The sequence below is a fragment of the Coregonus clupeaformis genome, chromosome 21 (genome assembly GCF_020615455.1).
Source record: "Coregonus clupeaformis isolate EN_2021a chromosome 21, ASM2061545v1, whole genome shotgun sequence".
NCBI lineage: Eukaryota > Metazoa > Chordata > Actinopteri > Salmoniformes > Salmonidae > Coregonus > Coregonus clupeaformis.
This window is the reverse complement of record NC_059212.1, coordinates 48,288,625-48,302,886: the sequence shown is the minus strand read 5'-3', so window position 1 is coordinate 48,302,886 and position 14,262 is coordinate 48,288,625. Positions and strand designations below refer to the sequence as shown.

The window sequence follows — 14,262 nt, the reverse complement described above, 5'->3', positions numbered from 1 at the left end:
AACTTATGCGTCGACTCAATGCTTGACGTGTGCACTTATGTCACAGATATGTCACAGATTGGGCTCTGGGAGTGTGGAGTGTGGTATCAGGAAAATAACCTCTCACTCAACATCAACAAAACAAAGGAGATGATCGTGGACTTCAGGAAACAGCAGAGGGTGCACCCCCCCTATCCACATCGGCGGAACAACAGTGGAGAAGGTGGAAAGCTTCAAGTTCCTTGGCGTACACAGCACCGACAAACTGAAATGGTCCACCCACCCAGACAGTGTGGTGAAGAAGGCGCAACAGAGCCTCTTCAACCTCAGGAGGCTGAAGTAATTCGGCTTATCACCTAAAACCCTCACAAACTTTTACAGATGCACAATTGAGAGCATCCTGTCGGGCTGTATCACCGCCTGGTACGGCAACTGCACCGCCCACAGCCGCAGGGCTCTCCAGAGGGTGGTGCGGTCTGCCGAACGCACTACCGGGGGCAAACTACCCGCCCTCCAAGACACATACAGTACCCGATGTCACAGGAAGGCCAAAAAGATCATCAAGGACATCAACCACCCGAGCCACTGCCTGTTCACCCCGCTATCATCCAGAAGGCGAGGTCAGTACAGGTGCATCAAAGCTGGGACCGAGAGAATGAAAAACAGCTTCTATCTCAAGGCCATCAGACTGTTAAATAGCCATCACTAGCACATTAGAGGCTGCTGCTGCCTATTGAAATCACTGGCCACTTTAAGAAATGGAACACTAGTCACTTTAATAATGTTTACATATCTTGCACTACTCATCTCATATGTATATACTGTATTCTATGCTATAATATTCTACTGTATCTTAGTCCATGCCGCTCTGTCATTGCTTGTCCATATATGTATATATTCTTAAATCCCATTCCTTACTAGTTTTGTGTGTATTGGGTATATGTTGTGAAATTGTTAGATATTACTTGTTAGATATTACTGCACTGTCGGAGCTAGAAGCACAAGCATTTCGCTACACCCGCTATAACGTCTGCTAAACACGTGTATGTGACAAATAACATTTGATTTGATTTGATTGATGTTATTAATACCTCGTTCAAATAGTGTGAAAGGGGGCTGGTATACGTTTAGTGAGTACTGTTTTATAAACAGTCTACTAATGCAGTTGAGAGACTGGGTGGGTTTAGGTTTCTTAGTGTGCAGAGAAGTAACTGGGGTCTGATGGATATGGAAGCACTTTCTATGGGGATGGAAAAAACAGGAATGAATATGGGTGTGACGTGACTTCCTGGTGTGACTTCCTTGTTCCTGTGTTGCAGGAAAAAGTGAGCCTATCAGAAGGCAGCACGGTGGACTTGCGGAAGCCAGGGGAGGAAGAGGATGACTTCTCTGAGACGGCTGATGATGTCATGGAGCCAGATGAATGCTTCCCTGAATGTACGTAGCTACCGTATGCTAGATCATCATGATTAGCATTGTGTGTGTGTGATTTAAGTGATTTATTAAAGAGTCAAATCAAATTGTATTTGTCACATGCTTGGTAAACAACAGGTGTAGACTAACAGTGAAATGCTTGCTGGATGGGGGGCGAGCTCGGCCATTCCCAACAATGCAGAGAGAATAAAATAGAAATATTAGAAAAACAATAACACCAGAAATAAGGGGTGGCAGGGTAGCCTAGCGGTTAAGTGCTTTATGCCAGTAACCGAAAGGTTGTTGGTTCGAATCCCTGAGGCGACTAGGTGACAAATCTGTTGATGTGCCCTTGAGCAACGCGCTTAACCCTAATTGCTCTAGTAAGTCGATCTGGATAAGAACGTCTGCTAAATAATTTAAATATAAATACACAATGAGTAGCGATAACTTGGCTATATACACAGGGTACCAGTACCTAATTGATGTACAAGGTAATTGAGGTAGATATGTATTGTACATACAGTGCCTTCAGAAAACATTCACACCCCTTGATTTTTTCCACATTTTGTTGTGTTACAGCCTGAATTTTAAATTGATAAAAATTAGATTTTTGGTTACTGGCCTACACACAATACCCCATAATGTCAAAGTGGAATTATGTTTTTTTTGAAATTTGTACAAATTAATTACAAATAAAAAGCTGAAATGTCTTGAGTCAATAAATATTAAAACCCTTTGTTATGGCAAGCCTTAAGTCATGCGCGGCCACGCAGTCGTAGGTGAACAGGGAGTACAGGAGGGGACTAAGCAGGCATCGCTGATAGTCCCCCGTGTTGAGGGTCAGCTTAGGACAACTCATCAGGAAGTCCAGGATCCAGTTGCAGAAGGGAGGTGTTCAGTCCCAGGGTCCTGAGCTTAGTGATGAGCTTGGAGGGCACTATGATGTTGAACATTGAGCTATAGTCAATGAACAGCATTCTCACGTAGGTGTTCCTCTTGTCCAGATGGGAAAGGGCAGTGTGCAGTGCAATAAAGTTTGCGGCATCTGTGGATCTGTTGGGGCGGTAGGCAAATTGGAGTGTGTCCAGGGTGTCTTGGATGATGGTGTTGATGTGAGCCATGACCAGCCTTTCAAAGCTTTTCATGGCTATAGATGTGAGTGCTTCGGGGCGATAGTCATTTAGACAGGTTACCTTGGCGTTCTTGGATGCAGGGACTATGGTGGTCTGCTTCCAACATGTAGGTATTACAGACTGGGTCAGGGAGAAGTTGAATGTTAACCTGTTTAAAAGGTCTTACTCACATCGGCCATGGAGAGCGTGTTCACTCAGTCGTCCGGAATAGCTGGTGCTCTCATGCACGGTTCAGTGTTGCTTGCCTCGAAGCGAGTATAGAAGAAATGTAGCTTGTCTGGTAGGCTATCATCACTGGACAGCTCGTGGCTGCGTTTCCCTTTGTAATCCGTGATAGTTTGCAAGCCCTGCCACATCCGACGAGCGTCAGAGCTGGCAGAGTAGGATTTGATCTTAGTCCCGTATTGATGTTTTGACTGTTTGATGGCTCGTTGGAGGTCGTAGCGGGATTTCATATAAGCTTCCGGATAAGTGTCCCGCTCCTTGAAAGCGGTAGCTCTAGCCTTTAGCTCAGTGCGGATGTTGCCTGTTATCCATGGCTTCTGGTAGGGACATGTACTGTACGTACGTTCACTGTGTGGACGACGTCGTCGATGCACTTATTAATAAAGCCGGTGACTGATGTGGTAAACTCCTCAATATTATCGGATGAATGCTGGAGCAAATTCCAGTCTGTGCGGACCACTTCCGTGTCGAGTGCATCACTGGTACTTCCTGATTTTAGTTTTTGCTTGTAAGCAGGAATCAGCAGGATAGAGTTATGGTTGGAGTTGCCAAATGCAGGGCGAGGAAGAGCTCTGCATGCATTTCTGTGTGTGGAGTAAAGGTCATGCTGGTAAAAATGAGGTAAGACAGATTTCAGTTTTGCCTGCATTAAAATCACCGACCACTAGGAGCCTCTGGATGAGTATTTTCTTGTTTGCTAATGGCCTTATACAGCACGTTGAGTGCCAGCATCGGTTTGTTGTGGTAAATAGACAGCTACGAAAACTGTAGATGAAAACTCTCTTGGTAAATAGTATGGTCTGCAGTTTATCATGAGGTATTCTAATTCAGGCAAAGCAAAACCTTGAGACCTTAACATTAGAGATCGCGCTCCAGCTGTTGTTAACAAAGCGATGCACGCCTCCCCGTAAAAAACATCTGTATGTATATTATCCATGTCCTCGTTCAGCCACGACTCCGAGAAACATAGAATATTACAGTTCTTCAGGTCCCGTTGATAGGATAGTCTCAAACGGAGCTCGTCCAGTTTTTTCTCCAGTGATTGTACGTTTTGCCAGGAAGGTAGAGGCGGTTTATTTCCTCGTCAACGTAGTCTCGTCAGGGAACCCACTCGTTTGCCTCTGTTGCTCCGTCTCTTCCTCTCGAGTCCCGGGATTAGGGTCCGGGATGGGCAGTACATCCACAGCTTCCGACTCGTTGAAGTAAAAAATCTTCATCCAAAATCGAGGTTAGTGATCGCTGTTCTGATGTCCATAAGCTGTTTTTCGGTCATAGGAAATACTATGTACAAAAAAAGTTGAGATCAGCGTAAAAAAAAAAACAACACACAAAATAACAGAATTGGTCCGGAGCCCGTAAGACAACAGCTATCCATCTCTACAGCGCCATCTTCTGTTTGTCTCTTTGTCTCAGTCTGCGTTCGCCACTGTAAGTGCTGTGAGATCAACACGACTCGGGGCCTGGGTCAGGCCTGGTGGAGACTGAGGAAGACCTGTTACCAGATTGTTGAACACAGCTGGTTCGAGACTTTTATCATCTTCATGATCCTGCTGAGCAGCGGTGCTCTGGTGAGACTACCACCACTTACCCCAGTCTTACCTGACCTCTCAACTTTCACCTCTGACCTCTTTAAGAGTCAGCTCATAGGGCCACATTTACTAAGCTATTGCTCCATCAGTGCTAATTTGATACCAAGTTTCTTCAAAAGCAAATATATTTTTAAAAAATACATAAAACATGCAATGTCTTTATTTAGATTTGACCTTTCTATATATTTCTATAATGTAATCTTTATTTAATTTTTTATTTTTTTAACAATTGCACTAAACAGCTCATTCCTAATCTTACAGCACAATAGCTGAATGTATTGGTTTTATAGAAGACCCGATAGGTTCTAATCTGTGGTTTCTCTCTTGACCCTCCTCTGCCGCTCTAGGCATTTGAAGACATCTACATAGAGAAAAGGAAAGTGGTGAAGGTTATATTGGAATACGCCGATAAGGTCTTCTCCTACATCTTCGTCCTAGAGATGTTCCTCAAATGGATTGCCTACGGTTTCAAGAAGTACTTCACCAACGCCTGGTGCTGGCTGGACTTCCTCATCGTCGACGTAAGTGTTAAGCTTCACGCGCTTGTGCCCAGTTTATGTTCACAGTGAGAATAGACATGCAGGTAGCTAAATGTAGGTAGCTAACGCATACAACAACAAAAAAGTTTGGGTGGTTTTCAGACTGGTGGTGAGAGCTACTTGTATGTTATGTACAGATGTACCTTTTTTTCACACTGTCGCCCCGACCTGAGTTGTACTCTTTCAGCTTGCTTTCCAGTGAGTATGGTTCGTTAAGGTCGGCTTGCTGACCTTGCAGATAAACACAGTTTATTTCCAGCTTGGTTTGGGCTCGCTTATAAGCAGGCTGCCACCAGATATATTATCTTGTGTAGGACCTGTGGTCACTGATTAACTGCACATTGGTACCTCTTAAATGCAGGTAATTAATTTATACACTGTGGTACCTACCTGTGGACGTGAGTTTACTGGCCATTATGACAGTATACGGGGGAAATATACTGTTTATCTGCATGTACAGAGTACCCATTTTTAACAGAGTTAGCTCTGTAGGGTCTGTATCTCCACATAGATTACCTTAATATTCTAGGGGCTACACTACCGTTCAAAAGTTTGGGGTCACTTAGAAATGTCCTTGTTTTTCAAAAGAAAAGCAATTTTTTTGTCCATTAAAATAACATCAAATTGATCAGAAATACAGTGTAGACATTGTTAATGTTGTAAATGGCTATTGTAGCTGGAAACGGCAGATTTTTAATGGAATATCTACATAGGCGTACAGAGGCTCATTATCAGCAAACATCAGTCCTGTGTTCCAATGGCACGTTGTGTTTGCTAATCCAAGTTTATAATTTTAAAAGGCTAATTGATCATTAGAAAACCCTTTTGCAATTATTTTAGCTGAAAACTGTTGTGCTGATTAAAGAAGCAATAAAACTGGCCTTCTTGAGACTACATCTACATTTACATTTACATTTACGTCATTTAGCAGACGCTCTTATCCAGAGCGACTTACAAATTGGTGCATTCACCTTATAGCCAGTGGGATAACCACTTTACAATGTTTTTTTTGGGGGGGGGGGGGGGGGGGGGGGGTGGGGGGGTAGAAGGATTACTTTATCCTATCCCAGGTATTCCTTAAAGAGGTGGGGTTTCAAATGTCTCCGGAAGGTGGTGAGTGACTCCGCTGTCCTGGCGTCGTGAGGGAGCTTGTTCCACCATTGGGGTGCCAGAGCAGCGAACAGTTTTGACTGGGCTGAGCGGGAACTGTGCTTCCGCAGAGGTAGGGGAGCCAGCAGGCCAGAGGTGGATGAACGCAATGCCCTCGTTTGGGTGTAGGGACTGATCAGAGCCTGAAGGTACGGAGGTGCCGTTCCCCTCACAGCTCCGTAGGCAAGCACCATGGTCTTGTATTAGATGCGAGCTTCAACTGGAAGCCAGTGGAGTGTGCGGAGGAGCGGGGTGACGTGAGAGAACTTGGGAAGGTTGAACACCAGATGGGCTGCAGCATTCTGGATGAGTTGTAGGGGTTTAATGGCACAGGCAGGGAGCCCAGCCAACAGTGAGTTGCAGTAATCCAGACGGGAGATGACAAGTGCCTGGATTAGGACCTGTGCCGCTTCCTGTGTAAGGCAGGGTCGTACTCTCCGAATGTTGTAGAGCATGAACCTACAGGATCGGGTCACCGCCTTGATGTTAGCGGAGAACGACAGGGTGTTGTCCAGGGTCATGCCAAGGCTCTTCGCACTCTGGGAGGAGGACACAACGGAGTTGTCAACCGTGATGGCGAGATCATGGAACGGGCAGTCCTTCCCCGGGAGGAAGAGCAGCTCTGTCTTGCCAAGGTTCAGCTTGAGGTGGTGATCCGTCATCCATACTGATATGTCTGCCAGACATGCAGAGATGCGATTCGCCACCTGGTTATCAGAAGGGGGAAAGGAGAAGATTAGTTGTGTGTCGTCTGCGTAGCAATGATAGGAGAGGCCATGTGAGGATATGACAGTGCCAAGTGACTTGGTGTATAGCGAGAATAGGAGAGGGCCTAGAACTGAGCCCTGGGGGACACCAGTGGTGAGAGCACGTGGTGCGGAGACAGCTTCTCGCCACGCCACTTGGTAGGAGCGACCGGTCAGGTAGGACGCAATCCAAGAGTGAGCCGCGCCGGAGATGCCCAGCTCGGAGAGGGTGGAGAGGAGGATCTGATGGTTCACAGTATCAAAGACAGCAGACAGGTCTAGAAGGACAAGAGCAGAGGAGAGAGAGTTAGCTTTAGCAGTGCGGAGAGCCTCCGTGACACAGAGAAGAGCAGTCTCAGTTGAATGACCAGTGTTGGATCAAGAAGGTAATTCTGAGAGAGATAGCAAGAGAGTTGGCTAAAGACGGCACGCTCAATAGTTTTGGAGAGAAAAGAAAGAAGGGATACTGGTCTGTAGTTGTTGACATCAGAGGGATCGAGTGTTGGTTTTTTGAGAAGGGCTGCAACTCTCGCTCTCTTGAAGACGGAAGGGACATAGCCAGCAGTCAAGGATGAGTTGATCAGCGAGGTGAGGTAAGGGAGAAGGTCACCGGAGATGGTCTGGAGAAGAGAGGAGGGGATAGGGTCAAGCGGGCAGGTTGTTGGGCGGCTGGCCGTCACAAGTCGCAAGATTTTATCTGGAGAGAGAGGGGAGAAATAAGTCAAAGCATAGGGTAGGGCAGTGTGAGCAGGACCAGCAGTGTCATTTGACCTAACAAACGAGGATCGGATGTCATCAACCTTCTTTTCAAAATGGTTGACGAAGTCATCCACAGAGAGGGAGGGGGAGGAGGATTCAGCAGGGAGGAGAAGGTGGCAAAGAGCTTCCTAGGGTTAGAGGCAGATGCTTGGAATTTAGAGTGGTAGAAAGTGGCCTTAGCAGCATAAACAGATGAAGAAAATGTAGAGAGGATGGAGTGAAAAGATGCCAGGTCCGCAGGGAGTCTAGTTTTCCTCCATTTCCGCTCGGCTGCCCGGAGCCCTGTTCTGTGAGCTCGCAATGAGTCATCAAGCCACGGAGCTGGAGGGGAGGACCGAGCCGGCCGGGAGGATAGGGGACATAGAGAGTCAAAGGATGCAGAAAGGGAGGAGAGGAGGGTTGAGGAGGCAGAATCAGGAGATTGGAGGGAGAAGGATTGAGCAGAAGGAAGAGATGATAGGATGGAAGAGGAGAGAGTAGCGGGAGAGAGAGAGCGAAGGTTGCGATGGCGCATTACCATCTGAGTAGGGGCAGAGTGAGTAGTGTTGGAGGAGAGCGAGAGAGAAAAGGATACAAAGTAGTGGTCGGAGACATGGAGGGGAGTTGCAGTGAGATTAGTAGAAGAACAGCATCTAGTAAAGATGAGGTCAAGCGTATTGCCTACCTTGTGAGTAGGGGGGGACGGTGAGAGGGTGAGGTCAAAAGAGGAGAGGAGTGGAAAGAAAGAGGCAGAGATAAATGAGTCAAAGGTAGACGTAGGGAGGTTGAAGTCCCCCAGAACTGTGAGGGGTGAGCCATCCTCAGGAAAGGAACTTATCAAGGCATCAAGCTCATTGATGAACTCTCCAAGGGAACCTGGAGGGCGATAAATGACAAGGATATTAAGCTTAAATGGGCTAGTGACTGTGACAGCATGGAATTCAAATGAGGAGATAGACAGATGGGTCAGGGGAAAAATAGAGAATGTCCACTTGGGAGAGATGAGGATTCCTGTGCCACCACCACGCTGACCAGATGCTCTCGGGGTATGCGAGAACACATGGTCAGACGAGGAGAGAGCAGTAGGAGTAGCAGTGTTTTCAGTGGTAATCCATGTTTCCGTCAGCGCCAAGAAGTCGAGGGACTGGAGGGTAGCATAGGCTGAGATGAACTCTGCCTTGTTGGCAGCAGAACGGCAGTTCCAGAGGCTGCCTGAGACCTGGAACTCCACGTGGGTGGTGCGTGCAGGGACCACCAGGTTAGAGAGGCAGCAGCCACGCGGTGTGAGGCGTTTGTATAGCCTGTGCGGAGAGGAAAGAACAGGGATAGACAGAGGCATAGTTGACAGGCTGCAGAAAATGGCTACAATAATGCAAAGGAGATCGGAATGAAATGAACTAAACATCTGGGAAAGGAGAGAGCGGGGCCTCCCTCACCACAACACCCAAATATAACTCTCCGAACTTCCACCTGAGAAACTATAATTGTTGTAAACTACAGCGGTTCAATGTTTTCTAGGAATAGACTAACTTAGTTTATTCAGCTAGCTAACTAGGTACAGTATTCATCCGTGAAAATCGTCCAGGGCACCTAGTCATAAGACGCCACAGCCAGCTAGCATGCCGGACTCCAACAACACGGTTTAGCACCAATACTCGGCCACAACAAACCACCAGTGTGTCAACACGCCAAGCAGATCGTTCGTGTCCGTGTCTAACGTTGTGGGTTAGTCCCGACAGCTTGAGCGAGTCCGTCGTCAACTTATTCAGCCAGTTAGTTAGCTAGAATAGTTAGCATACTAGCTAGCCATTGTTTTCAGACAAAGAAGAAACCCCTCCTTTCATGGCATGAACACACAGAGAGAGCCAAGCTAACGTTAACTAGTCACCCATGTCCCGAATTCCTTGAACGACTCTGGCTACCAATATGTAAAAACAAAACACAAATGTAGGTTATGACTTACCCGTAGCAGCTACTGTTAGCTAGCCAAGTGCAAAGCTAGCCACTGAATTGACTCAGCCAGTTCGCGTCTGTTCGCTAGGTCGTTCCAGCTATTGTTTACTAGTAGCTATCCAGGTAGCAACAAGCTAGCTAAATTTCAAGCACAGTAGCCACTTACTACCTAACGTTAACGGTTCAGACAATGAGGTTAGAAAACAGCTGAATGGTAGGCAATTATTGTATGTAATTATTGTAGGCAGCCAGCTGGCGTAATTACAGGCACTCTCAGGCGTGAAACAACTATACCGTTGCTAATAGTTGCCAGTAGCTACCCGCCAGCTAGTCCAGGTAGTGGGTTAGCTAGCTAGCTTCGTGCTTCACTGGGCTCAGCCGAATACAATACTAACCTACAATAATTACATACAACAACCCACGATAACTACCTACAATACCTAACTACAATCTAAATACATAGTTTAAGCCTTACTTGACAAAGCCCAAACTATGTATAAAGCCAAGCTTACCCAACAACCTCCTCCTGCATACCTGCTGTCAGGTTGAGTAGACTAGTTGAGTATCTGGAGCATCAGCAATTGTGGGTTCGATTACAGGCTCAAAATGGCCAGAAACAAAGATCTTTCTTCTGAAACTCATCAGTCTATTCTTGTTCTGAGAATTGAAGGCTATTCCATGCAAGAAATTGCCAAGAAGCTGAAGATCTCGTACAACCCTGTGTACTACTCCCTTCACAGAACAGCGCAAACTGGCTCTAACCAGAATAGAAAGAGGAGTGGGAGGCCCCGGTGCACAACTGAGCAAGACGACAAATACATTAGAGTGTCTAGTTTGAGAAACAGATGCCTCACAGGTCCTCAACTGGCAGCTTCATTAAATAGTACCCGCAAAACACCAGTCTCAACGTCAACAGTGAAGAGGCGACTCCAGGATGCTGACCTTCTAGGCAGAGTTGCAAAGAAAAAGCCATATCTCAGACTGGCCAATAAAAATACAAGATTAAGATGGGCAAAAGAACACAGACACTGGACAGAGGAAGATTGGGAAAAAGTGTTATGGACAGACTAATCGAAGTTTGAGGTGTTCGGATCACAAAGAAGAACATTTGTGAGACGCAGACCAACTGAAAAGATGCTAGAGGAGTGCTTGATGCCATCTGTCAAGCATGGTGGAGGCAATGTGATGGTCTGGGGGTGCTTTGGTGGTGGTAAAGTGGGAGATTTGTACAGGGTAAAAGGGATCTTGAAGGAGGAAGGATATCACTCAATTTTGCAACGCCATGCCATACCCTGTGGACGGCGCTTGATTGGAGCCAATTTCCTCCTACAACAGGACAATGACCCAAAGCACAGCTCCAAACTATGCAATAAATATTTAGGGAAGAAGCAGTCAGCTGGTATTCTGTCTATAATGGAGTGGCCAGCACAGTCACCGGATCTCAACCCTATTGAGCTGTTGTGGGAGCAGCTTGACCGTATGGGACGTAAGAAGTGCCCATCAAGCCAATCCAACTTGTGGGAGGTGCTTCAGGAAGCATGGGGTGAAATCTCTTCAGATTACCTCAACAAATTGACAACTACAAAGCCAAAGGTCTGCAAGGCTGTAATTGCTGCAAATGGAGGATTCTTTGACGAAAGCAAAGTTTGAAGGACACAATAATTATTTCTATTAAAAATCATTATTTCTAACTACATTTCCTATTAATTTGGCTATATTTCCTATTCAAACTCATTTCATGTATGTTTTCATGGAAAACAAGGACATTTCTAAGTGACCCCAAACTTTTGAATGGTAGTGTATATATCTACCTTACCTTACCGATAGTGATGTAGGGGCTAGGGGTTATATCTACCTTACCTTACCGATAGTGATGTAGGGGCTAGGGGTTATATCTACCTTACCTTACCGATAGTGATGTAGGGGCTAGGGGTTATATCTACCTTACCTTACCGATAGTGATGTAGGGGCTAGGGGTTATACCTACCTTACCTTACCCAACAGTGCCATAGGGGCTAGGGGTTATACAGTTGAAGTCGGAAGTTTACATACACTTAGGTTGGAGTCATTAAAACTCATTTTTTCAACGACTCCACAAATTTATTGTTCACAAACTATAGTTTTGGCAAGTCGGTTAGGACATCTACTTTGTCCATGACACAAGTAATTTTTCCAACAATTGTTTACAGACAGATTATAATTCACTGTATCACAATTCCAGTGGGTCAGAAGTTTACATACACTAAGTTGACTGTGCCTTTAAACAGCTTGAAAAATTCCAGAAAATGATGTCATGGCTTTAGAAGCTTCTGATAGGCTAATTGTCACGCCCTGATCTAGATAACTCTTGTTGGTTGGGTCAGGGTGTGAGTTTCAGTTGAGATCTATGTGATTGTATATCTATGTTTAGATCTAGTTTTATATTTCTATGTTTTGCCGGGTGTGATTCCCAATCAGAGGCAGCTGTCGCTTGTTGTCTCTGATTGGGGATCATACTTAGGTAGCCTGGTTGCCTGCCTTAGTTGTGGGATCTTGTTTGTGTTCCTGTTAGGCTTGTTGTGTGTATAGCCCATAGGACTTCACGTTTTCGTTGTTTTGTTATTTTGTCAAGTGTTTATTCGTCTTAATAAACATGTAGGCATACCACGCTGCACCTTGGTCTGACCCGTCTCTCAACGACCGTGACAGAAGATCCCACCAAACAAGGACCAAGTAGCGTGCCCAGGAGGAGCAGAAATCATGGACTTGGGAGGAGATATTAAATGGTAAGGGATCATGGACATGGGAAGAGATCCAGCAAGGGAGGAGAAACGGCGACTTAAAAGGACTCGGTCATGAAGAAAGCCCGAGAAGCAGCCCCAGGGAAAAAAAAATTGGGGGGCACACGGGGTGGTTGGCGGAGCCAGGGTTCAGAGCAGAGCCAACTCCCCGTATTCACGCTAAGAAGCGTGTGATCGTGCAGGCTCCGTGTTATGCGGAGATACTGCACAGTCCAGTGCGTCCTGTGCTAACGCCACACACGTACCGTGTGGAAGTGGGCATCCAGCCAGGACGGGTTGTGCCAGCTCTATGCTCCAGACCTCCAGTGCGCCTCCACAGCCCGGTACGGCCTGTGCCTGCTCCTCGCACAAACCAGTGATGCCTGTCGCCAGCCCGGTACGGCCCGTACCTGCTCCCCGCACCAGACCAGTGGTGCGTGTTCCCAGTCCAGCTCCGGTCAGCGGCTCCACTCCGGAGCTAGAGCAGTCCGCTCCACCGGGGTCCAGTTCAGCTCCGGTCAGCGGTTCCACTCCGGAGCCAGAGCAGTCCGCTCCACCGGGGTCCAGTTCAGCTCCGGTCAGCGGCTCCACTCCAGGCTCAGACGTCAGCCCCTCTCCAGGTTCGGGGCCTCCCACACCAGGGTCCAGACAGGGCTTGGTGCATCATGGGAGGAAGGAGAGGGGAAGCATCGCGCCGAGGTCCAGACCAGACCAGGGGTGCAACGGGGAGGCAGAGAGGGAGAGGTCGTCACGCCCGGAGCCGGAACCGCCTCCGAGGCTGAATGCCCACCCGGACCCTCCCCTAATGAGTCAGATTGGTGCGGCCGGAGTACGCACCTTTGGGGGGGGTTACTGTCACGCCCTGACCTAGAGAACTCTTGTTGGTTGGGTCTGGTAGTCTGGTTCATCCTTGGGAGCAATTTCCAAACCCATGAAGGTACCACGTTCATCTGTACAAACAATAGTACGCAAGTATAAACACCATGGGACCACGCAGCCGTCATACCGCTCAGGAAGGAGACGCGTTCTGTCTCCTATAGATGAACGTACTTCGGTGCAAAAAGTGCTAATCAATCCCAGAACAACAGCAAAGGACCTTGTGAAGATGCTGGAGGAAACAGGTACAAAAGTATCTATATCCACAGTAAAACGAGTCCTATATCGACATAACCTGAAAGGCCGCTCAGCAAGGAAGAAGCCACTGCTCCAAAACCACCATAACAATGCCAGACTACGGTTTGCAACTGCACATGGGGACAAAGATCGTACTTTTTGGAGAAATGTCCTCTGGTCTGATGAAACAAAAATAGAACTGTTTGGCCATAATGACCATCGTTATGTTTGGAGGAAAAAGGGGGGACTTGCAAGCCGAAGAACACCATCCCAACCGTGAAGCACGGGGGTGGCAGCATCATGCTGTGGGGGTGCTTTGCTGCAGGAGGGACTGGTACATTTCACAAAATAGATGGCATCATGAGGAAGGAAAATTATGTGGATATATTGAAGCAACATCTCAAGCTTGGTCGCAAATGGTTCTTCCAAATGGACAATGACCTCAAGCATACTTCCAAAGTTGTGGCAAAATGGCTTAAGGACGACAAAGTCAAGGTAATGGAGTGGCCATCACAAAGCCCTGACCTCAATCCTATAGAACATTTGTGGGCAGAACTGAAAAAGCGTGTGCGAGCAAGGAGGCCTACAAACCTGACTCAGTTACACCAGCTCTGTCAGGAGGAATGGGCCAAAATTCACCCAACTTATTGTTGGAAGCTTGTGGAAGGCTACCCGAAACGTTTGACCCAAGTTAAACAATTTAAAGGCAATGCTATCAAATACTAATTGAGTGTATGTAAACTTCTGACCCACTGGGAATGTGATGAAAGAAATAAAAGCTGAAATAAATCTCTACTATTATTCTGACATTTCACATTCTTAAAATAAAGTGGTGATCCTAACTGACCTAAGACAGGGAATTTGTACTAGGATTAAATGTCAGGAATTGTGGAAAAACTGAGTTTAAATGTATTTGGCTAAGG

At 46.7% G+C, this 14,262-nt stretch overlaps 1 protein-coding gene across 1 annotated transcript in view; it reads left to right on the top strand.

The window, feature by feature from the left end:
• scn12aa (sodium channel, voltage gated, type XII, alpha a) overlaps nucleotides 1–14,262 on the top strand; it is a 120,493-nt gene that overhangs the window by 97,793 nt on the left and 8,438 nt on the right. The window contains exons 19-21 of the mRNA XM_041842420.2: nucleotides 1,299–1,416; nucleotides 4,167–4,321; nucleotides 4,690–4,863. Coding sequence (XP_041698354.1) covers nucleotides 1,299–1,416; nucleotides 4,167–4,321; nucleotides 4,690–4,863 — 447 coding nt within the window. The remainder of the gene's footprint in view (nucleotides 1–1,298; nucleotides 1,417–4,166; nucleotides 4,322–4,689; nucleotides 4,864–14,262) is intronic.